Source organism: Ambystoma mexicanum, chromosome 11 (genome assembly GCF_040938575.1).
Source record: "Ambystoma mexicanum isolate Mex_15411 chromosome 11, UKY_AmexF1_1, whole genome shotgun sequence".
Taxonomy (NCBI): domain Eukaryota; kingdom Metazoa; phylum Chordata; class Amphibia; order Caudata; family Ambystomatidae; genus Ambystoma; species Ambystoma mexicanum.
This window is the reverse complement of record NC_090934.1, coordinates 383427547-383454902: the sequence shown is the minus strand read 5'-3', so window position 1 is coordinate 383454902 and position 27356 is coordinate 383427547. Positions and strand designations below refer to the sequence as shown.

The 27356-nt window shown below is 44.6% G+C and overlaps 1 protein-coding gene and 1 long non-coding RNA gene across 2 annotated transcripts in view; one reads left to right on the top strand and one right to left on the bottom strand.

Annotated features, from left to right (window-relative positions):
* Positions 1-27356, top strand: part of AGBL2 (AGBL carboxypeptidase 2) — a 2805139-nt gene that overhangs the window by 1762962 nt on the left and 1014821 nt on the right. The window contains exon 15 of the mRNA XM_069623090.1: positions 22935-23030. Within this exon, the coding sequence (XP_069479191.1) occupies positions 22935-23030 (96 nt within the window). The remainder of the gene's footprint in view (positions 1-22934; positions 23031-27356) is intronic.
* Positions 14464-16101, bottom strand: LOC138504713 (uncharacterized). Its single transcript, XR_011279920.1, has 3 exons — positions 15793-16101; positions 15591-15692; positions 14464-15037 (listed from the first exon to the last, which is right to left on the bottom strand). It is a non-coding gene; the product is annotated as an uncharacterized lncRNA (long non-coding RNA).

Genomic DNA, 27356 nt, shown 5'->3' with positions numbered 1-27356 from the left:
CCGCATCGGGGCATTGGAGTGGGAGGGCATTGGGCTGTAATTTCGCTTTACGCGGATGATATCCTTCTGTATGTTAAGTACCCTGGGCAGAATTTAGCTCCTATAATGCGGGAGGTTCACGGGTTTGGGGAGCTATCTGGTCTGAATATTAATTGGAATAAATCTGAAGTTCTGCCCTTGACGCCTAGGGTGCTACAAGTAGATGTGGGTAATTAATTGCGATGGTGTCCGAAGGGGTTGATATATTTGGGCATTATGGTCTCTACCGAGGTCAAGGCATTGTATAGGGACAACTACGTTAAAGTGCTTGAAGTGCTGGAACAGAAGGTGGAGGCTTGGATACTTCTTCCTATCTCACAGGCGGCTCGGATAGCCTTGGGTAAGATGGTTGTATTGCCTAAATTGCTATATGTCTGCAACAACGTTCCAATTTGGCCTCCCGGATCTTACTGGTCCCAGTTGAGGGCAATGATGTCCAGATTGGTGTGGGCGGGTGGGCAGCCTCGAATAGCTTATGACACACTGACGCTGGCTTACGAACATGGTGGGCTGGAGGTGCCGAACTTGTACTGGTATTTCCTAGCTGCGCAGGCTCAGTATATTGGGGGGTGGGACTCTCCGAGCCAGGCGCGCCCGCATGAAATGACGGCAAAGGCGGTTGCCTTCCTGAATAACCTGACAGGCATGTTATGGGGCAACAGGGGAGGTACCCCGAGAGAAGAGGTTCAACCAGTGACAGTGTCATGTAAAGCCTGGGATCGGACTTGTTGGCTGTCTGATGGGACATCACGTTTTTACCCGGATTGGTCAATCTACAATGTGATGGCATTCTACTCACGTACGAGAAGGTATTCAAGGACCATTTCCTCAGATTGGGGGTGCAAGTATTGGGGGGGATGTAATACTGGAAGGGAGGTTTATAAAATGGGAAGAGTTGCGTGAAAAAGGTGAACACACTTCGGTGACCCTGTTTTTGTACTACAGATAGAGGGGTTTTGAAATCAATATGGCCCCATTTCCCTAGGGCGCTGAGTCCCGGTGTGATTCAGCATTTAATTATCAAACCCCAGTCCTCCAATAACTTGGTGTCGGTTATTTATAAAAGAGGTCTGCAATGCAGTGGATGGGGGGAGAAATTCCTACAGAAATGCCTGGGCGACATCCCCGGGATATGACCTGAGTGATGCACAGTGGAAGCTCATATGTGGCCAAACCCATAAAATATCTTTGAATTCCCTTTTTAGGCTGACTCACTTCAAATTCTTACACCGAGCTTATTATACTCCCTTGAAATTGAGTAAAATGTATAGCGATTGCTCCCCGGGTTGTGGGAGATGTGGCGGGGAGCCTGCTGATTTTTATCACGTTGCGTGGGGGATGCCCACAAATTGGGGACTTCTGGAGGGAGATCGAGAAGGCAATAAGAGTCATGCTTCCCACTAGACGGGAGTTTGCCCCCAAGGTATGGTTACTAGCTCTAATTGAGGGGGGGATCCCGTTCGGAGAGGAAACCTCTGGGTATGGCGGTAAGTGTGGCCAGACATCTGGTAGCGAGGAAATGGGGGAAGAAGAGTCCGCCAACTTTTGCTTCTTGGTTGGAAAATATGAAACTATGTGAATTAAGGGAATCTAGATATGCTATGGGCATGCCCTCAACTAACCGCCACTTGGACTATTGGCCTCTGTTCCGGAGATATGTGGCGGAGATGGAGGAGGTGTCTTCTCGCTCGGACCCTGGACTGGTTGGATCCTCTCGATACTGTGGAGGTGTGACTTCGGATTATGGACTACTGGATTTGTATAAATGTGGGATCTGGTTGAGATATGTTGTAGGTAACTGTTGGCTGGGAGGTGTGCTAGTGGTTGGAGCATATGCTTAAGCGGGACGTATTTTGTGGGGAGGGAGGTGGGGCAAGGTGATTGGTTGGAATGTTTGATGTTTCTTTATGAAAATTAATAGAGAAAGGTTTAAAAAAAAGTTATCCCTTTTTGTCTGTTTCTCATGGAACATTATTTCGTTCCCCTTTCTTTAAGATTTGGCTGGTGGCAGAGGTATCTACCATATTTTTCCTACCGCGGACTATGAAAATAGCCTTGGTACTGTTTTAGGCTGTTAAGTTGCCTCAAACTAAAATCTGCTGGACCCCATTTACTTTTATTTGGTTTCGGCTGGGTTTATTCGCCATTTCTTTTTGTAAAGGTCTTTCTTGTGTTTTTCTCTGCGTGCCAAACCAGGTTTGGTTCCTTTGTTATCCGTCCTTTGGCGGGCTTCTGCACAGAAGCCCTCCTTGGGCGCCTGAGAGTCTGGGTGGGCTGAATGTGAGGGAGGGGTTTTAGGCCCCCTGCACCGGGTCTCCTTGGAGACCCAAGTCGCACTCCTGTTTGATTAGCTAGGTGACTGTCCCGCCAGGACAGCCACCCTGCTGTGTGATTGACAGCCAGGCTGTGTGAAGTGGGGGAAAAATGCTAAAAAAGCAGGTTGCTGGGACTGGAAGGCAGAGTCGCCACTGGATCTAGAGAACCAAAGAGAAGCTGAAGGAAGAGGACCACTAGCACGAGTGAACCTCCCGGTGAAGCCCTGCTGCGAGTCTGAATGAACTTCGACGACAGAGAAGATCTGCAAGGAATCCTCCCTTGAGCTGGTGGGACCAACCAGTTCGCCAAACTCCAAGCCAGGCTTCCCTCCTCTGGCCGAATTTGCTGTGCACAGCTGCAGTGACCCGATAGCCAGGAGGACCGGGTTTTAAGGAGCGCACCTTTTATTTGTTGCTTTGCTCTGCTGCTGCTTTCTTCCCTGGGCGCTGCAGGACCCTCCAGTCTTCCTTCTTCGTGTCAGTCTGACAGTCGCTTCAGGAACTGTGAGCCTGCAGGATCTGCCAGGAACTTCTGCCTCAGCTACAGCATTCTTCTAAGGTGCTGTGCAAAACCGGTTGTTCGTTCCGTCCGACCGCGGTGAAAGGGTTTTAAATCTTTCCCCAATCCGAGGGCTGGTCCTTCTCTACTCTTAAGTAACTTTTCTTCCGACCAACTTTGTTTCGAACTCTTGTCAAAGACTTAACCGAACACTACTCTGAACTGTGAGATCCTCGGCAAAGACTCTGAATCATTAACATTGTCTCAGGATTTGAATCCTCATAGTAGCAAGCCTTTTCTAGATTGCCCTGCCTACCTACTTGTTGGTGCTGCTTAATTGTGAATAACCTTGTCTTTCTCTCCCTTTTAAATTGCTGGAGTGCCATTTTGCTCACACTTCATTTTGAGCTCCAACTTGTCCAGAATTCATTAGGTGTTGTGTGGCATATTAGGATTGCGATTTTCTGCTGCTTTACTTTAGTGAACTGTTTTTCAAATGATGTGTAAATAAATGTATATTCTTTTACTCAGAAACCTTGATTCAGTGTTTGCTTGAACCATAGTAATTACTGTCCTTTGTGTAACTTCTGATACTGCTCAGTTTACTCTTGAGAAGTCTGGCTGCTCAGCCATTGCTACCACTTTACTGTGTAGTACAGGCTTGTACCAAAGGTGAATTTGCACTGTCACTTGTAATCTTAATTGTGTGTTGTGCTCCCAAAGGGTACTGCATAGGATTCTTTCTAACGCTGGTGTACAGCGGTGAGGATCAAGTATAGCGATTATACTTGGAGTGCTGCTATTACCTTGGATCAACTAACCACAAGGCTAAACATCACTAAAAAGCTAAATTTTAATCATGTCTGCTATGGAAAGATACAGTCAGGAGACCCTCCTTAGTTACACTGTTGATTATCCGAAAAATGTGTAGAGAAAGCAATCTCTCTGTTAAAGGCAAAAAGTCAGAATTAATTGAAAGGTCGTTAGAGAAACAAAGTCTGGAGAGTGGGTCTGAAATACCTAACCCTCCAGCAAATATGGAAAATGATGAGGATGATAATGTGTCTGTTATTATGGATGAGTTAGATGAGGCAGAGGTGCCTCACAATGTAGGCCTTACTGCTCCTCTACCTGCTCAGCAACCTCAACCATTGTCCACTGGGACCCCACCAGGTCCTAAACTCAGCCCTAAATTCATTGCTCTAGAAAAGATGAGGCTTGAATTGGAATTCAAATGTATTAATGCTCAAACTGAACAAAAGCATCAAGTACTTAAGCTCAGAGAAATGGAATTGAATCATGCACTAGAAATGAAGAAATTGTCTATTGAAAATGCACCTCTCCCAGAGTCTTCTAGGTCTTCAGTCCTAAGAGACCCCGTATGCCTAAAGAAATTGTTGGTATGTATGAGGCGAAGCATGATATTTTGGATTGGTTGGCAATATTTGTATATAACCATGGGATTCAAGACATTACAGGGAATCAGTTGCTTCCTTGGCTCTTCTCTAGGCTAGCCACTGTTGCATCTGATGTGATGGAATTTGGGGAGGAGGATAGGATGGATTAGGAGCGTGTGAAGCTAGCTTTAATTGCTAGATTTGGGAAGACCCCTTCCCAGTACCTTAAAAGGTTTAGGTACCTCAAAAAGCAGGATGGTACCCCTTGGGCTACCTTGGTATGTGAAAGTTTGAAAAACTTACATGGTTGGGTTAAGGGTTACAGCGTAAAAACACTTATGAAGTTATGAGAAATCTTGTTATGTTAGAGTCAATTTATGATGCCTGCTCTCTTAAAGCTCAGACAGCACTTGGCTGATTCTAAGGAGATAGATCCCAAGAAGTTAGCTAAGGCTGCTGACTTGTGGGTTGCCAACAGGGCTACTCACAAGGATTCTGGGGCGACTTAGAAGAAGGATGAGGGAAAGCAGCCAAAGATAGATAAACAAGGAGAATTCTAATACCTCCAATCCAAAAGAGGGCCCCACACAGCAAGATAAGGGTAAACCACAAGGGAAACCGAATCAGGCTAGTGTACCATCTGGACCTAAACCAGATGGAGGTCAGAACAAGCCCCCGTTCATTAAAACATTTGGGAAATGTTATGTGTGTGTGTCAAGTGACCATGTGAAAGGGGATCCCAGATGTAAGGGTAAACCTTCAGGGGTCCACACAGTGTCCTTAGCCTTCCCCCCAGAGGAAGTAGTACCTATGGCAAGTGGAAACTTTCACCTACTGGCTGAAGTGTTTCTTTAGTGTTCCTGGGTTTGTGAGAACCAAATTTAGATGTCTATAATTCCATCCCAGATAATACTAAAGAGTATTATAAGGCTAGTGTTCTTGTGCATGGCCAGGAGACCCCTGCCATCAGAGACACTGGAGCCAGTATAACTGTGGTTGATGAACCATTTTTCAAGGTGGAGGATGTTGCTAAGGCACCCAAACGCCTAACCAAGTTAGCTGGAGGCCCTGTGCAAATTCTTCCCCAGTTACCAGCTCTCATCCAGTGTAATGATATGACTGTCAAGATACCCGTTAGTGTGCAGAGTGAAGTGCCTGGGAGAGTCCTGTTGGGTAATGACACAAAAACTCTTGGAGTTGTGTCCAGTACCCCCAGGCCTCCGAGTAAAAGGAAACAGGAGCTCACTAGGCCTGTAAGGGAGGGGACTTTAAGAGGCTTTCCAGGGGAAGGGATAGAGGAAACTATCACCCCCAGTGCACAGTAATTGCTCACTTCTATTTCAGGAAAGAAAGAGGCAAAGGGGAAACACAAGACCTCACAGATAGCACTCCTGTGCTTCCCACAAGGACATCCCCAAGATTGTCCAAAGTCACACCTATGACTCCTCCACCTGCTGAGTGAGAGGTACAACCATGTGTGGTTGATCCAGTCTCTGAAGAGTCAGATCTGGAAGAAGACATAACTTTAGTTGGAGATCTGGATCCTGTTGACCATCCTGAGCTGCAGTCTTTACTGGCAGAAGGTGGACCCAACAGGGCAGGCGTCAGCAAAGGACAAAGAGAGTGTCCTACTCTTAAAGGTCTTCGCTTACAGGCAGCTTCTCAGCTCAATTGTTAAGGGCCTGGGGAAGCATAGGTTGCACTGGGAAGATGGCCTCTTCTACAGTGAACCGACTGAGTCTATCCCTTGGGGACTGCAAAAGACTTGTAGTGCCCCTAGAAAACAGACTCCAGTTCCTACAGTTGGCCCATGAGGTACCTTTGGCTGGTCATTTGAGTTTCAAAAAGACCAAGGAAAGTCTCTCTACTTCTACTGGCCTAAGATGGGTTCAGAAGTTGACAAATTCTGTAGGAGCTTTCACACTTGCCAAACCTCTGGCAACAGTGGAGCTAAGAATGTGGCACCCTTGGTGCATCTCCCAGTGGTGCGAGTTCCTTTTGAGATAGTGGGCATCAACATTGTTGGTCCCCTTGACCCTCCCACATCTTCAGGAAACAGGTTTATCCTGGTTGTATAGTACACCATGCTACTAGGTATCCTGAGGTACCTATGAGGACTGTTACGGCTCAGGCTGTGGCTAAGGCTCTACTTGTTATTCTTACCAGAGTAGGGTTTCCTAAGGAAGTGATATCCAACAGGGGATCCAATTTTATGTCCCACTTCATGCAAACCATGTGGAAAAACTGTGGTGTCACTTGCACGTTCTCTACAGCCTGCCATCCACAGATGAATGGACTGGTAGAGAGGTTTAATTGTACTATGAAGAGCATTATAGGTGCCCCTTAAAAGAAAGTGGGACCTTCTACTGCCATGCCTTCTCTTTGCTTATAGAGAAGTCCTTCAGGAGGGAGTTGGATACAGTCCCTTTGAACTTCTCTATGGCCATCCAGTCAGAGGTCCATTGGCCCTGGTTAAGGAGGGGTTGGAGAGTGCTCCTTCCCCCAAGCCAGTCGGAGTGACTGACTATGTGATGGGTCTCAGGAGGAGAATGTCACACATGATGGCGAAAGCAAAGCAGGTCAGGCTCTGGTCAAACATTGGCATGACCAGAAGGCCAGCATGGTTGAGTATACTCAAGACCAGCTTGTACTTGTTATGGTGCCAACAAGGCAGCGGGCCTTGCAGGACAAATGGATAGGACCCTTCAAGGTTGTGGGCAAACTTGGAGAGGTGAACTGTCTGGTGGACTTAGGCAGACCTAATAAGGCTCCCAGAGTCTTTCACACCATCTGTTTGAAGGCATATGTCTCGAGACCAGAAGTGGGAGCTTTGCTTCTAGCTTCAGCTCAAGAGGAGGAGAGTGAACCCCTACCTGACCTACTCAGAGGCCAACCTTTGGATGAGAACATGGAAGGAGTTAATCTCTCTTCTAATCTGACATCTGAACAACAGGATGAGTGCACGTTTCTGTTAAATCAGTTTGCCTCCCTGTTTTCACTTTCACCAGTTTGACCCCTTGGGGCCAGCAGGTGACTGTTTACCTGTGAAAAGCTAAGGTTACAGAATGTCAGAACATGTGAGATCCCACATAAAGGAAGAGGTCAACAAGATGCTTGATCTCGGGTTATAGAGCCATCTACAAGTCCATGGTCTAGTCCAGTTGTTCTAGTACCAAAGGCAGGATCCAAGGAGTTGAGATTCTGTGTGGACTATAGAGCTCTAAATGCAGTCACGAAGAGTGATGCCGATCCTTTACCAAGGACAGATGAACTGGTGGATAAACCTGGTGCAGCCAAGTACCTCAGTACATTTCATCTGACGTCAGGCTATTGGCAAATAGCCCTGACAGACCATGCCAAGGATAAAACTGCATTTTTGTTAGGCAGAATCCTGTGCAGTTCCCTTGGGGAACACTGCAAAAAGATTAAGACTACAGGAGTAAGCAGTAAACCCAATTGGTAGCAGTCTGCACCACCCAGATTTACCTGGTAGCTGTGGCTGAGCAGTCAGACTTCTCTCAAGAAGAGTAGGGCAGTATATAGAGTATACACAATAGGGCTAAAAACACAGTAGAGCAAACAAACACTGACCAGAGCTTTGTATAAAAAGTATATAATTATTTATTTAAAACACACTTTAGGCAATATACTAGCACTCTAAATCAAAAGCAAGTTAAAACACAGTCAGGTAAAGTATACACACCTCCCTTAATAACTATTAGACGAGTCAGAATTAAAACACCACGATTTGTTAAACATAGGTGAGCGCATAACCTGATGGCACTCCAATAGTTCAGTTAAAGGGAGAGAAAAAGGCAGAGCATAGCAATAAAACAGGTCGCAACACTTTTAGGAGTTCTCAGCAAGGGAATAAAGGCAGTATAGACTGTAGAGCCAAAGTTCATAGGCCAGGCCCCCTTAAAAAGGGAGCAAAGCGACATGTGCCCAGGATCACACAGTTTAAAAAATGCACTAAAAGTATTTGCAGAATGTTCAAAAGAAGTTGGGGCGATTCAAGAAGATAAATTTAGGAGGTCTGGGGTCAACCCAGTTGGCAAGCCAAGGATTTAAGGGTCACCTTGGGCAAACCGAAGAAAGGGAGGCCAGGCAGGACACAGTACCTTAAACAGAGAGGAAGCTCCAGCGGTGGTAGTTCCCGGCAGTGGTTGCAGTTTGTTGTTTCGACGAGGAGAAGAGAGGATCTCGTTGAGGAGGAAACATGGAGTCGTTGCACTGCACAGGGATGAAACCAGCCGCAGAGTTGTCAATAAAAGGAGTGTTTCTTTTATTCGCGGTCAAAGTGGTGAAGCTTGGCTATCCGGCCGCCGGGGTGCTTGGCACGGGCAATTCGACCAAGAGATGTCTTTGGAAGGCGAAAAGGGTGAACTAGTTGGTCCCAGCAGCTCAGAGGAAGAAGACTCGTCCAGCAGAAGATCTTCTCTTGTCGTCGGGAAAGTGGTGAGGTAGTTGCAGCAGGGCTTCACCAGTGGCGTCGTCGTCCCTCTTCGGATTCTTAGGTCCTGTGGCGACTTCTGAAGTTACAGTCCCAAAGGCCCTGCTTTTATGCAGAAAAATCCCCATTCATCAGCCTAGCTGTCAATCACACATGCTAAGTGTGGGCCAATCACAGTAGAGTGCGACTTGGGTTCAGAGACAACGCAGTCCAGGGTGCCAATTCCCCCCTCCACCCCTCCTGTGGACCCCGGACAGAGTGGCACCATTTGGAGGGCTTCTGTGGTGAAGCCAGCCAAAAAGTGGAACAAAGGGCTCGACCTTGGTCAGAGTTAGAGACGGACACAAACGCCATTTTAGAAAAGAGTTCTGGCAAAGACACCTAACCGGGGATTTAATATTAAATAAATAAACCGGCGGCATCTTTAACATTGCACCAAAAAGTGGTGCGTTTAAAATCAATGGGAAAATCCCATAGGGAATTATTCCGGTGGAATATTTTGCGTGGTAACCACTGCCACCAACCAGAAACTCGGCAAGGGGGGACTGGACAGTGCCCACTTGAAAACAGGGGCAATATAATTAACCCCTTCCAGTACTTCCACAATATGATGGTTTGTACTCGTTCTGTTCACAATTTAGGACTAGTAAAGTCAATGGTGACTTTACATGCCCTGGGAGACAGTCGTCAGTCCCAGGGTATGGAGTCTATGTTTGAGGGTCACTATGACACCCCTGTGTTATTGCACGGAGGGTGCTGTGTAACACACATACAAAATAGATGACACCCTATGGAGTAGACGGAAAACCCCATAGCCCATAAGCACACACAGAGTCAAAGACACTCAAATCATGCCTAAGAGTGGGAGGAAGAGAGTCTCACTCTTAGCAGGAGAAAAACAAAAAAAAAAAAAATCCAGCAAAGCTGCTGGGGGACTCGCTAGGTTTGGGAAATTAGCCTTATAAGAGAATTCTCCCTAACAATTTTCAACCCCAGCAGGCCACTACCAGTTTATGGTTATGCCTTTTCGATTAAAGAATGCACCTGCTACATTCCAAAGGATGGTCAATCAAGTTCTGGATAGGATGGAGGACTTCTGCATGGCATACTTGGATGACATTGCAGTGTTCATCCCTACTTGGAAAGAACATATTGATCACTTAGGATATGTTTTGCAGGCTCTTGAGCAGGCCCATCTGACCATAAAGGCAAGCAAATGTCAAATTGGTCAGAGCAAAGTGGTCTACCTTGGTCATGAGGTAGGAGGAGGTGAAATAAGGCCATTGCCTAGCAACGTACAAGCTGTACAAAACTGGGACGGGAAGTTATGGAGAATTCTCCAGAATGGCTAATTTCCCTTACCTACTGTATTGCTCACCCAGAGTCCACAGACTGTCATTCATCACCAGTGCAATTACAGAGCCAATACTTAAATGCAGGTAGACGCAATAACTTGCAACCAAACACACTCTTAGAAAACAACCACACACACTCTTAGAAAATAATGAGCACTTACACGGCTATTGATTCAAAGCTTGGAAGCAACAAGTGATAACAAAGAAATAAATCACAGAAGAAACAGAGTTCAAAAGAAAATACATCACTGTGGGCGTAACCGGATCCCTCATCTCGCCAGAAGCAGCTGGAAGACCACAATGACAGCCAGGCCGAGAGCACAACAGCCCACAGATATGCCGTCCGAAAGCATCCTCCCTCCGGCTGAGATCTCACCTGACCGCTAAGGGGCTCCGCACATATGCACTCGTCAAAAAGGGGTGGCAATTCCTCAAACCTTCTGGCAACGCACTTGCGCATTGATGAGCAGCAGTTGGTTGCCAGCTGGGTCAACCGACAGTAACCTCAAAGAGCAAAGTGCTTCCCTCCTCTAAAAACAAGCACCATGGAAAACAGTCCTGTAATTCATAACAAGACATAAAGCTAGCTTTCCCAGCAGAAACGTCCTTGACTGCATACCAGGTTTGGAAAGCATGTTTTCTTCAGCATCGTGAATCTAGCTCTCAGCAAAATGAGTACAGCTTTTCGCTGCGGCATGAAGTAAATATCCATCATTGCTCTGAGTGCTCCCAGAATATACTGTGCACCAGCGCCATGTTTTAGCTCAAGCATAACACCTACTGAGTCCCTCAGCATCTTTGCTGGATTTCTAGGATTTTTTTTTTCACCTGGTAAGAGTGTGAGCCTTTTTTCCCCCACTCTTACATGCATTTTGCTTTGTGCTTTACCTTTTTGTGTTCATAGACTGGAGCCTCACCTACTCCATAGGCATTGACTTTTTACCGTGCGTCACACAGCACCTTTAGTGCAGTGACACAGGGTTGTCTTATTCAGTCTTCCCACTGTAAACTCCATTTTCTGGGACCGACTACGGTCTCCCAGAACATGTAAAGTTGCCATTGAGTTTATTAGTCTTTTTAAAATCCACTGATCCAGTACAAACTATCTTCCATAGAGTACTGGAAAGGGTTAATAGTTATCCCTGTTTGTCTGTTTCTCATGGAACATTATTTCGTTCCCCTTTTTTTAAGATTTGGTTGGTGGCAGTAGTATCTACCATATTTTTCCTACCGCGGACTATGAAAAAGCCTTGGTACTGTTTTAGGCTAGGTTAGTAGCCTCAAACTTAAATCTGCTGAGCCTGTAACGCTTACCTGAACTCTGCGGGGGAGCTCTGAAGCTCCTAGAATCTTCTACTTTCCCTTTCTGTAGTGGCACATAGGTTCTGTAAAGATAATATTTCCCCCTTTTTAGTAAGGCGTTCCTTGGTTAATATAATAACTCTGGGAAATAACTCTCTCGCAATTAGCGGCTCACCCTTGATCTTAATTTTGGGAGCTATCCATCCTGTTCTTACAGGGGTGCTAGTCCTGAAGAATGCTGGAACAGAGGGTGGAAGGTTGTGGCTAAGGGAAAATGGGTGCCTAATATTGCAGGAAATGAAAGGGGGCTAAAATGGTCTGAAGACTGAAGGAAGGTGGCAATGTGACATCTAATAAATGAGTTGGATGGGCAAACCTATGTACTTAAATAACCACGGAGTAGCTCTCTGTAAAATACAGTAGGCTAGCTTAGGAGGGAACCAATCCTACTCACAACAAAGGTAAGGAAGGAATTCCAAAAGAACTAACAATGACAGCGATGTTCTGTGCAGTGTAAATGAGGCGCCAAACGCAGACAGAGCCATCTGACCTAACTACCTAAGAATTCACTTCAGAAACAGTTTTCAAAACAACGGCAGTGAACATACAAGATAGGGGCCCGAAGCACCAGAGGTGCGCGTGACTCACACCATAATGTAAAACACTTCAGAAAAGTGAGCGGCTAATTACCCAAGGAAAATACTGCGGGCAATGTTAACAAGGCGCGTAACACCGGGTGGTGCACGCGATCCCGCTCCGTAATGTAAATCACTTCAGCAAGATAAGCTGCTAATTTCAAAAGGAAGAACACTGCGGGCAAATAAACAACAAGCAAGATAAATGCTAAAGCCAAAGGCGGTACTTGCGTCTCAAGGGAATTCTTCTCACACTCTGAGGAGACACTGTCTGACAAAAAATAAGTTGCTTATAATACTGGGAACAAAGGACAAGAAACAACTAAGGACCGGGGCTGTGAAGGGAAGTAAAATGATCAGTAGAAATAATGGGGAACTATGGAATATAACTTTGACAGATGACAGCTGTTTTCTGTGGAATCGCGGTAAGCGTTATCTGCAATGCAGTTTCTGACGAGAAGCGTGAGCCTCCAGAAAGGTGGGGCTAATAAGGACAACGACTGGACCAGCAGGGAAGTTCTTGAAAGGCACAAACAGGCGGCCAATAAGGAAACCCGAAAGTCTCTAAAATCAATGGGAAATTACTTTATTAATATAACTAGGGCAGTAACCATTTTCCATTAAGAAATACCCCCCTTTTCCCCCCAAGAGGTATTTTCCCTGGACCAGAAATAGAACCCAAGCCTGTGGTCATGACAGGATCCCATTTACTTTTATTTGGTTCCGGCTGGCTTTATTCGCCATTTCTTTTTGTAAAGGTCTTTCTCGTGTTTTTCTCTGCACGCCAAACCAGGTTTGGTTCCTTTGTTCGCCGTCCTTTGGCGGGCTTCTGCACAGAAGCCCTCCTTAGGCGCCTGAGAGTCTGGGTGGGCTGAATGTGAGGGAGGGGTTTTTAGGCCCCCTGCACAGGGTCTCCTTGGAGACCCAAGTCGCACTCCTGTTTGATTGGCTAGGTGACTGTCCCGCCAAGACAGCCACCCTGCTGTGTGATTGACAGCCTGGCTGTGTGAATGGGGGAAAACTGCATAACAAGCAGGTCTCTGGGACTGGAAGGCAGAGTTGCCACTGGATCGAGAGAACCAAAGAGAAGTTGAAGGAAGAGGACCACTACCATGACTGAACCACCCCGTGAAGCCCTGTTGCAGGTCTGAATCTCCAAACTTCGACACAGAAGATCTGCAAGGAATCTTCTTCCCTTGAGCTGGTGGGACCAACCAGTTTGCCAAACTCCAAGCCAGGCCTCCCTCCTGTGGTCGAATTTGCTGTGCACAGCTGCAGTGAACCGGATAGCCAGAAGGACCTGACCCTGCTTGGGTTTTAAGGAGCCCACCTTTTATTTGTTGCTTTGCTGCGGGTTTCTTCCCTGGGCAGTGCAGCACCCTCCAGTCTTCCTTCTTCGTGCCAGTCCGACAGTCGCTTCAGGAACCGTGAGCCTGCAGTATCTGCCAGGAACTTCTGCCTCAACTACAGCATTCTTCTTCAACTACAGCATTCTTCTTCTAAGGTACTGTGCAAACCCGGTTGTTTGTTCCGTCCGATCACGGTGAAAGTGTTTGAAATCTTCGCCAATCCGAGGGCTTGTCCTTCTCTATTCTTTTAAGTAACTTTTCTTCCGATCAACTTCGTTTCAAACTCTTGGCAAAGACTTAACCGCAAACTACTCTGAATTGTGTGATCCTCCGCAAAGATTCTGAACCATTAACATTGGCCCAGGCCTATTTATTTGAATCCTCATAGTAGCAAGCCTTTCTAGATTGCCCTGCCTACTTACTTGTTGGTGCTGCTTAATTGTGAATAACCTTGTCTTTCCCTTCTTTCAAATTACTGGAGTGCCATTTTGCTCATACTTGATTTTGAATTTAACTTGTCCATAATTCATTGGGTGTTGTGTAGTATATTAGGATTCTGATTTTCTGCTGCTTTACTTTAGTGAACTGTTTTACAAATGATGATGTATATCCTTTTACTCAGAAACCTTGAGTCAGTGTTTGCTTGAACCATAGTAATTACAGTCCTTTGTGTAACTTCTCTTGAGAAGTCTGGCTGCTCAGCCATTGCTACCACTTTACTGTGTAGTACAGGCTTGTACCAAAGGTGAATTTGCACTGTCACTTGTAATCTTAATTGTGTGTTGTGCTCCCAAAGGAACCAACTAACACTAGGAGAGGTGGGAGGACGGGGTATTTATACTGCTTCACCAAACAGGCCTCCAAACTAAGGGAAACAACCATTCACAAAAAATACAAAAGGTTTGGTGAATAGGGTGTTGACCAGGTGGGGCATCTACTTTGGGCTGGATCAAATTATCTCAGCTAGACAGGGATAGAATGTGGTTCTCCACAGTGGAGACATTTGATCTGAGCGGTACTACACAATATGCATTCCAAACAACGTTTATCAGAATATATACATTTTATTAAATTGAACAATAGTTCAAAACATTGACTCCTTCAAAGAGACAATTCATCTTTAGTGGCACAATACAATAAAAAGTGTGAAATGTGCACAAAACAACCTCAAACAAATACTACACGGGAAACAGTGGCGGTAATCAGGACCATAATTAATCAGGTGCCGTCTCAGATTAAAGAGAAAAAAAATCACTAATCACAAAAATTCACTATTCAGGGAAAACACAAGGGGGGGGTCAACCAATTCACCCACAATGTGCTCAAAACTAAATTACACCAAAGTGTTCACACTGCATCATGCCCAATCAACCCAACAGGTTTCATTCCTCATACAACCACATCACACACAGTAAAGGGAAATTCATCAGGGGCTCATATTCAAGGGACAAACACAATTCACAAAAAAACTGTTTGTGTAACTCTGAAGGCTCAAAACCAGATCAAGCGCTGTATTTTTTTTTTTAAAAAAAAGCTAAGCAGAACATCCTGGTCTCGTCCAGGGCTAACCACGAATATACACTATTAATGTGAAACCATGGTTAGGCAATAGAAGAAAATGATGGGTGCATCTAGATTGCAATCTTCACCATCACCTCAGTCTCTGATCCTGCCGGAGGGAGATGCTGTCCACCTGTGAACAATCAAAAAGTAGGGTGTGGGTAAAAGAGGAACTAATCACTAAAGCCTCAATCCCACCAGAAAGGTGCATTACAATTCTGCGGAGTACACATTTGCATATGTAAAATGTCTCCAAACCCCAAAACACGTTAATATAATGCCTTAGACACGAGTTGAATTAATATTAAAAAATATTACAACAATGTTGTTTAAAAATAAAAAAAAATAGAAAAAAGTTAAAAGGGACTGTTCACCGTTTCACTTCAACGATAATTTAGTGATGTCATCCAAAGGGTTCTAAATTGCACTGTGCCTTCCCCGTATCAAGCTTATGGCGGGACTCAAGACGGCGCATTAGGTCATCCGTCCCTAGATCCAAGGCACTCACTCAAAAACTAAACAAGATATTCTCCGTAGAGTGCTCAAAAACCTTGTCCATCTTCTGGACAGTACTCAGACCTATGCCATACTTACTCAATGAGGTTCAGGTGTGTGATCTCACAAGAAAACTCGATTCGTGCCCACTCAATACAGCAGCTGATCACAATATCAGTACATTCACATACCTCCCCGAGTTTGGTTTGTTCTCGGTTCAGACCGCTTCTAGAATGCATCAATTGCTTAGATGTTAACAGGTACGACCACTCCCACCAGGACAATCAGCAGTTCTGGGAAATCAAAACAAGGTAATATTAAGGCGTAGTTGCGGTCACTTCCACAGCCATATCGTGTGGGCGGTACGTGAGCAAGCTACAATCAGATACCTACAGAGTACTCGACATACAGCTTGCAAAAGTTCCATCCACGATCTCAACAGGAGAGCGAAGCAGCACGGCAAAAGAATCGTCGTTCAATGGCGAATCCGTCGGTGGGCTGATCAGGGCCACGTTCAATCAGAGGAGCCTGTTTAAAATGAGAGGACACAAATAATGTCATTATGTCTCTCGTATGTCAAAGCCCCAAAAGGACAATGTTCATAGTTTGAGTGTTCTCCCACACTTGCTCATCAGTTGGCCTGAGCCCGCTGTATGTACAAACGTGCCACAACCCAGCCGCGGCGTTTCATCCCCAAAAAAAGAGGCGATCAGAACGGGAGGGTGACACTCACCTCATGTGTAATAGATGAAGTTCATGGGGGGAAGGGGGGGCATGTTTAGAGCCGCTGGTGATTGTGGTAGTTGGAGTCCGCAAGTCGCACAATCCACCCGCGGCGTTAGCAACTGTGATAACAATCAGCAACTGTAAGGCGCCCATGCTAATCAAAGGCGCTGACTGTCTCAAAGTTGGAAAACCAACCAAAATAAGGAAGGAGTGGGAAAAAAAAAGGGAAAAAGAAGAGGGCAACGTGTCGTTCGAGCAGCCGTCACCATTGCACATATACGATGTAATCCGAGTACAATGTGCAAGCCGAGTAACTCTCTAAACCAAGAAGCTACTAAGCAGCCAGAGGGCAGTTGGTACAAATGTTGCAACAACAAAGATTGGGTACACCTCAAAGGGTACTCCACAGGATTCTGCCTAACAGCTGCTGCTGCTGCTTTCGCACCTGAAAGTCCTTTACATTTACATTTTTACAGGTCCCGCTCAAGTGCTTTCCATTCAACAACTAGACCGCCCATAAGTTAACTCTTCATTAACTCTGAGCTCCTCTTCCTTATCTCGGTTCTATGGGCATTATGGGACTTGAAGTCTATAATGTACTTGTTGGTTTTATTATTTAACACAATCTGATTGGGTAACTGAGAGTGTTCAGTCTTAGGGAAGGTTACTAAAGGAGTTGGTGTTTTTTCCTTTGTGTTTAGTACCTTGATATAAGGAAGAGTCATAACATCTAGAAGTTGTGATATTTAACTTTATGATCCTACAGTGTACCATTTTCATGCTTGTTAAAAGGGTCTTCATGTTTGGTACTTTGGGTAATTCTGGGAGAGGGAACTGTACAGTGATAGCATGCCATTTGATATTTAGGCATTAGGCAAATCTCATCCTCAGAAGAGGGTGAATACTGCGCCTCTCCTAACAGAGTCACCACTTCCCCCTGACAGTCGTCTCCTCCCATGTGATCCTCCTTCATGATGCCACCTCGAGGGTATGGATCAGGCAGTGGCCGCTGTTAGGGAGAATTCTCTTCTATGGCTAATTTCCCTTACCTATAGAGTCCCCCAGCAGCTTTGCTGGATTTGAGGGGTTTATTTTTTTCTCCTGCTAAGAGTGAGACCCTTTTTTCCCCACTCTTAGACAGATTGCTAGTGTGTGTTTTAGGCTATCTTGTGTGCTTATGGTCTATGAGGTTTTTCTCACCCTCATAGGGATCATCTTTTTATATGTGTGGTACACAGCACCCTCCGTGCTGTACTGTAGGGGTGTCGTAGCGACCCCCAAACATAGACTCCATACCCTGGGACTGACTACTGTCTCCCACGGTATGTAAAGTCCCCATTGATTTATGAACCAAACCAGTACAACCCATCTTACTATGGAGGTTCTGGGAAGGGTTAATAGGTTTTCCCTAGTGTTCATTTTCGAGGGGGTACCGTACAGTCCCTCTCTCAAAAGTTTCTGGCTGGTGGCAGTGGTTACTACTGTAAATATTCGATCGTGAATATTTTCCTATGGGATTTTCCCATTGTTCGAGGCTACCACTTTTACTGACAGCCTCTAACATACCGCCGGTTTATTTTAATATTAACTTTACTCCGGTAGGTTTTTATTGCCAGAACTTTGATTTAATTTCTTTCTCGTGTCTTTCTCTATAGTCCTAACCCAGGTTGGGGATCCTTTGTTCGTCCTTTTGGCGGGCTTCTGCACAGAAGCCCTCCTCTAGGCGCCACTGAGTCTGGGGTAGACAGGATGTGTGGGAGGGGGGATTAGGCACCCTGGACAGGGTTGCCTACGCAAGTCGCACTCTGCTCTGATAGGCTGGGGGGTTCTCCCGCCAGGAGAACCACCCCACTGTGTGAGTGACAGCTAGGCTGTATGAATGGGGGTCTTGCTGCATAAAAGCAGGGTCCTGAGGACTGGAGGACAAGACGTCGCCACTGGAACTAAGAAGCCGAAGAGGAGAGAAGCCAAAGACATCTGCAACGACTGAACCACCGGTGAAGTCCTGCTGCAGATCCTCACCACTTTTCTCCAACGACTCGAGAAGATCTTCACCTGCAAGAGTCTTCTTCCCTTGAGCTGGTGGGGCCAACCAGTTCGCCAATCGCCTTCCAGGACCTGCCTTGGTTGAATCGCCAGTGCCAAGCACTAGGAGACCGGATAGCCAGGCACCCGTCCACTCGGATCGCGATTTTAAGGAGCGTACCTTTTATTTGTTTGGCAGCACTGCGGCTGGTTTCATCCCTGGGCAGTGCAGTAACTCGAACCTTCCTCCACGACGAGAGCCTCTCTTCCTCTGCTGGATCTCCCGAACTGCAGGAACTGCCAGCAACTACCGCCACCGCAGGAGCCTCTTCCACTTTTAAGGTACATTGTTCCGCCAGGCCTCTCTTTTCGTTGGGTACTGCTAAAGGTGTTTTAAATCCTTTACTTACCTACTGGGTTGGCCGCCCCTATCATCTAACATTGTCTTTCACCTTCTGCAACAGCCTTTTCGAATCGTTTAACAAAGACTTGACTGCAGCTACAAGAACATTTTGCTCCTGGGCACTTTGCCCTGTACCACTGACTCTGGCTAAATCTGTTAGAACTGCCTTCTCTAATTTGCTTCTCACCTAGAAATGTGTTGGTGCACCTAACTCTTATAACCACCTTTTTCTTCCCTCTTTTTAAACTTGTGAAGTGCCATTTTGCACGGTTTTCACCTCAGTATTATACATGCTAAAGTACTGCCTTGCCTAACTTGTTCACAATCGTATTGGGAAGTGTTGCTGGTGTGTTTAAGAGTATATTCCTGTATAACTTGGCCTTTCCCTCCCTTTTGAGAAATTGTTAGAGTGCCATTTCTGCTTGGTTTTCACTGTGCCGTTTTGCCCAGTTTTCACTCTTGCTTAAACTTGTCTACAATTTAAATGGGGAGTTGTGTATACTTTTCTTGACCGATTTAACTTACTTTTATAATAGTGATTTGTGTGTGAACATCAGAGTGTGTAAAATAAAAATATATATTCTTTTTGATACAAAGCTTTGGTCAGTGTTTCCTTGTTCCATAGTATTGTAGTCCTAATGTGTAAACCCTGAATACTGCTCATCTCCCTCTTGAGATAGGTCTGACTGCTTAGCCACAGCTACCAACTAAATCTTTGTGGTACATACTGATACCAAAGGGGATTTATTGCATATACCTGTAGTCCTAATCTTCTGTAGTGCTCCCTAAGGGAACTGCACAGGATTCTGCCTAACAGCCGCCTTCCCCTAGCCACATGGGAGAGAATTTAGGCTGGGGTTTAGTGATGACTCTGCAAGGTTCATCACACAGAACTGGGAAGACCCATAGACAGACAGCTGAGGAATGTTTGAGCAGGCCCGGTTGGCCCTAGACAGGTGTCAGAGGAGGAATGAGCACACAGCAAAGAGCTTACATTCAGAGCGAAGTGGCGAAGCAGGGGACAGAGACCAAGATCCTTGGAGGAAGGGATAGGCAGGTCCGGATACCCTCTTTGGAGAAGTTGGAACACTTTCTTTTGTGACTCTGCCTAATGGTGGGAGTTCACCTCTCAAAGAATCTAATATGCCATAGGGAGCGGGAACCTCTTTAAGTCACAGGGAAGTCAACCCCAATTAGCTGCACCTCCCTGTTGAGCAGATGTTTCAGCTCTAACCTTTCACTCCTATAAGACACTCAATAACGCATGTGATAGTGAGCCGAACAGGTTTGGAGACAGTGAGAGAAGGATTCAGAAACCACTGCAAACTAGCAAAGCAAGTGTTCTGGGAAACCCTGGAAACCCACTGCACAGGACTAAGAGGGAAACTCAGTTCTGGAATTTTTGTTTGACCACTTTACTTCCCTTACTTACCTCTTTGGTTAGCTGTTTCGAGGCACTACTTCCACCCCGGAGAGCAAATGTCCTGACAAGTTAAGTTGGTTAAGATCAATACTGTATTTGTAATGAAAAACCTTCTGTTTAACAGAGATTTCTGGTCTGTCTGGTCTGTTAATCCTATCACCTACAAGTCAGTGCGTATGAATATATGATGCTCCCTCCATGTAATCTGAGCTGTGTGACAGTTTGTGTTGTGCTTATATGATAGATGGAAACTGATCTTTGCTCCCTTATCCAGTTTTTATAATAGATATGGAGCTTTCTTCTTAACTCTCATCAAGACTGCATATAAGCAAAAAATAATCCATATGGCTATTTATGGAATGGAGACTGAATTGGAAGTACTCCCTTAGTGATTAGAGTTTATTGAATCGGAATTCTGGAAATCGGTGTTGAAATGTACACATTTTTGTCAGAAGGATTTAGTTTGTTTAGAGCTTGCATTTGTGTCTTTATGTACTCATGTGGAGATTAGAAGATCTTGGTTTGATTGTTTTCACATATTTACTGCTAAAGAGGATTCTATACTTTACCGGGTAAATAAAGTGTTGCATTCCAGGCTATCCAGCTCTCTTTGGAAATATAGAGCTAAGGCACACTTCTTATTGCACAATTCTTTTTAAACTTGTTTTGAATTCATTACACAAATAAAGTGTCAAATGCTTACAAAAAGTGTCAGCTGTACAAATCAGTGATACACTGCATTAAACATGCCGTGATGGCCTATTCTCTTCCTCACAACCACATCTGCCCAATCATTACTTAGCTCACACATTCCACACTTACAATACATCCTACATGTTTCGTCCCACTTCCTCAAAATTACACATTTTTTGGGGACTTCCTCAGGGATAGACAGCTGTCACACTCATGACATTCAATACTCTAGGAACAGCTCTAATAAAACAAATTTTAAACCATGTACAAAAATGTTGTCATAGGGTTAGACACGCTTTATTAGTTACACGCTTTTCTTGAAAGTATTTCATACTCGTTCTGGCAGCATTCATTTATAAGCAACGCAGTGTATATATGGGAAGTTAAACACTGATAGTCCGTAACAGTTCTCCTGTTCCAGTGTTAGGTTGCCCTCTGCTGTCCAAATGGCAAAGTGCACCCACTTCAACAACAGCTATCATTTGAACAAACAGAATGAGCACGGTTCTACACTGTCACGTTCACCTTCAACTATAGCAAACATTCAGAATAATTTAAAGTTACTAATTTCCACCCCCACTTCTCTTCACACAGGGCACGGTGGTTCCAGTGTCAATGAAACGTTAATTACCGGCTTAACCTTTCAGTCTCTAAAGAGCAAAAAGCTGTAGGACGAATCCCTCCTCTTGAGCTAAAACTGAAAGTAGGTGCTTTAATTATGCTACTACTCAACCTTATGCCATCACACAACGGAACAAGGTTGACAAGTATGCGTCTACAAAGACACATCATAGGGGCCTGTTTGATCGATTCAACTTAGACACGGTCTTATACTGTGCATACCTCTCGTTCCATCTGATATGTTTAGCCTTTTCAATGACCATTATTAATAAGTCACAGGGACCTAAGCCCCCTGTTAATTCCGATATTTAAGAAGGGGGACAGAAGCGTCCCAATGAATTACCAACCGATTTTGTCCTTTAAGATATGGTAGAACAGCATGTGTTAAGCCGGGAACAGCTAGTGTGAAATAAAAGAAGACAGAATAAAAGCTTGGACACAGACTGCTCTCTACAATGGTGTTTTAGAAGGTCAAAGACCTTAAAACGAGTATGGAATAAATTCATGAGAAATGTGAAACTAATGAAGCGCAACTAACCCTATGACATTTTTGTACATGTTTTACAAATTGTTTTATTAGGGCTGTTCCTAGAGTATTGTATGTCACGAGTGTAAAAAAGCTGTGGGTGTCAGGTGCATATCCCTGATGAATTTCCGAAAAAAATGTTTCAATTAAGAAGATGTAGAATGTGTAAGCTGAGTAATGATTGGGCCGTTGTGGTTGTGAGGAAGTGAATAGGCCATTTGGGAGTGTTTAATGCAGTGTATCACTGATTTGTATAGCTGACACTTTTTGTAAGCATTAGCACTTTATTTGTGTAAGACTTTATTTGTGTAATGAATTAAAAAATAGTTTAAATATAATTGTGCAATAAGAAGTGTGTATATTGTAATACAATGTTATTTCTACTAAGGTTGTTGATTGATTCAATGTGGAGTTTGTTGCATTGTCACCTGCGAGGGGAGTGACTAAGGGGTTGTACATTTTTTGGTTTATTATTGTTTGAGGGAATACCCCTCATGTCTTGTCCCTCTGGTCTCCAATAGTATTTGTGGAAAATAAAATACAAATTCAATATTGACCCACTGCCGTTTGCCACTAATATTACCATCACTTTCCATTGGGGACAATGGCCTCATGCGTAACAAATAGTTAATGAAATGTTCACCAGAATCACTGTTGATGAGTATCCCTGTGCAAAGAATCTTGCAAAATTATTTTCTAAAGTTGATCCTCATATCACTGGGTCCCAGTTGTGCTCTCACCCTGATCTGTCAGATGTTTCCTTTTACTTATAGCTACATATACAATACCACCCCATCATGCCTGAGCACTGTTACCTCCTGTCTGAGGAGTTCAATTTCCATAGTATACATTGCAGTTTCAGGTGCCATTTCCAATGGGATGCTACAGTCAACATCAGAAAGATTAACTACTTTGGTGCACTTCTGACATATAGATAATCTAAATTGTCAATGGCTTTGGTGGGAGATTTTTGTCCAAAATCTAATTTTCCTTGGTTTGTGTATTCAGAGTTTATATGTACAAATGTAACCTCTTGTTATAATTTTCTTCTAGTCAGTGACCATTTAGCAGCACAGGTTGTCAGGTCAACATGTTGTAAAAAATGTTTCTTAAATTAGCCTTCACAGGAGCCTGCTCCACCAACTCATCACACCAAAGTCATACCTACCCAGCACTCTGGAAAAGGAGACAACTTGGAACAAAGAGCTCGAAAGGTGAGAATCCTAATGGGTATGGGTGTGGTGTCTCTCAAACAGGCCATAATATATGTATACTCTGGTTTCTCTTCAAACCGAATATGTCTTTCACCTTTTACTAATAAATATGGTGTCTTGTTGATAGTGTACTGATTTTGTGCTCTCACTGTATCGGGTTGTGGTACACATATGTTCTCTGTTAGATTCTCTTCTGTATCTGTATTATTGGTCCAATGTCCTGCTACTTGCTGGAATCAGTGGTATAGTAAAGCATGACCATAGCTCTGTCTTTGGTGCAGTGAAATATATAATGTCTGTGGTGCACTAACAAGCTACGTGCTTGCATTTGTGGTTCAATAACATTTTATGTGCCTGCATCTTTATTGCAGTGAAATGGTACTTGTCTGCTGTGTATTATGTTACTTGGTCCTCTGACTGGTGCTGAGAATCTCCAGGACAGTGATTTGGTGCTGTCAGGAGTTGATGGACCTGGATGTGCAATGGGTTGGATCCCATAATCACTTTCCCTTGGTGGCTTGCACTTGACCGAGGGCAATCACATGTATCTTGCCAAACCCACCTACATCAAACATACCCCTCCTCGAGGCCCACTGCATATGGGTTTCAGGACCATGGTGACATTTTCCCCTGAACCTTCCTTCCCAACCAGCCCTGGAATCTGTCAGAACACCAAGTCCCTCTGAGGGCAAACTGTAGTTACCTCCCACCTGCTGGGCCAGGGAATGCTGTAGCACCAAACTTGCAGCTACCGCCTAGTCCTTTATTTATTTAAATTGTTTAAAGCAGGGACCTAGCTCGAGCACAGCAGAGCACTGTATGGCAGGAAAATCCTTCTCCAAGTCCCAGTAAAAGTAACGTATGCCGTTAAATACTAATAATTATACACTAGCACATAGAGATATATTGAACACAGACACATTCCACTGCCGTCAACACTAGAATCTCGCAGACAAGTGATCCCAAGTTTGCAAGATCCTGTCCCTTCCAAAACCAATGCACGCACTGAGACTTTGCACATGAGACCAACCCTGGAGATGCATCCTTTCTGTTATACAGCAGAGCATCCCCAGGGTCAGATATAGGCCATTCCTCAGAGCGAGAAATTCCCAACAATGACTGCACATAAAAGGAAAAGAATACTAACTATTACCGGTTGGGTCAGATAAAGGCCATTCCCCAGATCGAGAAACGCCCAGCTATGACCGCACACTACTAATCCAGCTGCACATAAAAGGAAAAGAGTACCAGCTATTACCAGTTGCACTTCAGGGCCACAATTCAACTGGTGATTGTTCCTCAGGCAGCCACAAGGAAGATGGGAGTGAGTGAAAGAAATTCCAAAATTGTGGCTAAGCCTAATATACTTTTGTCCATGCCCCTTGAGCTTCAATCTAGCCCAGGTATGACCAAACACAGCCCCTACTAGTTTCTCTCACACGGGTGCTAACCCTTAGGAGAAAGCCAACCCAGGCTAAAGAGTATGGTCTGGAGGGTTGCCCAGAGCAATGCCAGAGGTAGGATTCATTCCAAACCTTCCAGCCTGCGTAAGTCACCCAGAGTGGGACGGGTATGCCCAGACGTGGGTCCTGTGCCTGCTGGGCCTAGAGACCCAAGCTACTCCTCACTGATGGGGCCCAACAAGGCTGAAACATGTTTGGGGATGCTTGTGGTCTCATGCTGAAGGGATGTGACCAAGCAGTTCGGGCTGGACTGCCCCTTTTGGGGTGGGACCAAGCCTGATTTCTGTATGGTCTTTCCCCTTTTGTAATGGCATGGCAGGCAAAGAACGATGGTCTGGAGTGTTGCCCAGAGCAATGGCGGAGGTCAAGATTCATTCCAACCATCCCCTCTTTTGTTTTGTGTAAGTCACCCCTGAGGCGGGCGGATATGTCCAGACGTGGGTTCCATGCCTACTCGGCCTAGAGACCCAAGCTACTCCGCACTGACGAAGACCAACAAGTCCGAAACATGTTTGGAGATGCTTGTGGTCTCGTGCAGAAAGGATGTGACCAAGCAGTTCGGGCTGGACTGCCCCTTTTGGGGTGGCACTGTTGTCACCATGACATGAACCATTTATTAGGGGATCATACACTTCTTACCACATATATTACACAAAAAAGGTATACTAACAGAAGTCTAAACCCAAGCAGTACAATGGCAGTGGGTATATCTAGTACCCAAAATTCACACATGAAAGTTAAAACGTTTTTTATTAAACATATAGATATGAATACTCATAAAATGATCACATTACATAAAACTCCATAAAAACAATATAAAACATATATTTCACGATTCACGACACACAAGAAGTACAAACAATGTGGGTTGGTTCTTCCAATAACTCGTTTAACACCATGTGAAGTTTCACATTGGAGTTGAATCTCTTTTTTTTTTATTTTACCAAGAATGCTGTTATTGTATGCTAAACCCAACTTGCACAAGTTTCAGTCTCTAAAAACCAGATAAATGTAGGACATTCATCAGGGGTATATAGTTGCTTGTGTATTGTAATGGTGATATAATCTTCTTTCTTATCACTCTTTCTCTGCCAAATGTGTTCCAAGATATGAACCCTGTGGGTTAAAGACACTCTATTAGACTTGTATTGAATTGTATCTATTATCACTGAGGTCTTGTAATTAGACCTTGATAAGGATGCCCCCGATCCTCCTAGGGGATAGATATGTTTTTCTCTTACATACCTTATAGAGAGTGAGTGAAAAATTCCCACAATCTCTATTGCACACCAAATGGTAATGGGGGGGAAGATTTCCTTTTCTTGGGGAATATCTCTCCACTTGTTCTTCTATTCTACAGGAATGGAGACAAAGGGAATTGTCTAGAGATTGGATTCATGTGTTTAGGGCATGAAAATAGGTAAAAGGTAGACTTATTGTCGGTAGAAAACCTCTTACCTCAAAGGAACAGAGGTCAAAGTTTTCCACCCTCCAGTGTGGTCACTATGTGGTCAATGCAGTTGGTTAGCCAAGATGTGCTTAACCCATAGTTAGCTCTAAAGACAATGAATAGAAACCTGGTTCAATATATGGGTTTGCCGCCAGACTTAACCTAAATCTCATGTAGATGTAAAAAAACAACAAGCCCCCACACTTACTTGAAATGCGTCCCACTCTGCTTGCAATTCCTATTTATGGGTTTTCATAAATTCCGGTTGGCCACTTTCAATGGGGATGAGAGAGAATCAGTCTCAATCTCCATCTGTATGGACAAAACATGTTTCTAATGTAAGCGGGTGGACTTTGTCCTACACAATTATAATAGATACAATTCAATACACGTCTAATAGAGTGTCTTTAACCCACAGGGTTCGTATCTTGGAACACATTCAGCAGAGAAAGAGTGATAAGAAAGAAGATTATATCACCATTACAATACACAAGCAGCTATATAGCCCTGATGAATGTCCTACATTTATCTGTTTTTTAGGGACTGAAACTTGTGCAAGTTGGTTTTAGCATACAATAACAGCATTCTTGGTAAAAAAAAAAGGAATACAACTCCAATGTGAAACTTCACATGGTTTTAAACGAGTTATTGGAAGAACCAACCCACATTGTTTGTACTTCTTGTATGTCGTGAAATATATGTTTTATATTGTTTTTATGGAGTTTTATGTAATGTGATCATTTTATGAGTATTCATATCTATATGTTTAATAAAAAACGTTTTAACTTTCATGTGTGAATTTTGGGTACTAGATATACCCACTGCCATTGTACTGCTTGGGTTTAGACTTCTGTTAGTATACCTTCTTTTTGTGTAATATGTACCTTTAGGGGTGGCCTCAAGCCTGATTTGCATATGGTCTTTCTCCTTTTGTAATGGCTTTGCAGGTGAAGAACAAGGGTCTGGAGGGTTGTCCAGAGCAATGCCAAAGGTTCGGGGCGGGGCGTGGCCTGGAGCTCATGCTGTAAGGCTGTGTTTGCACTGAGCTCCGGCTTCATCCTGCAAAGATCTTGAATACGGCGCTTTAATCACCTGTTTTTTCCCCCATCTTATTGGGACAACTAACTGGCAGCCTCCGCTGCCAAAATTGGAAGGTCCTGGGCACGTTTGCAGCATTGAAAACTGATTGGGATCCGGACGAACATATCGAAAAAATGCAGGCAAGATGGCGGCTCACACACGCAGCTCCACTGTGTTGAAGCTGCACTGAGGAGGAGCAGCGGAGCGACTGAATGACACTGGCGTTGTGGGGGAGACTACAGTGTGCCTGAGTAGCAGCGCGGACCCCCCTTGCACCTTATGAAACTCCGGGTATTGGTGAGGCCAGACCCTCAGAACTGGCAGGGTGTGCCC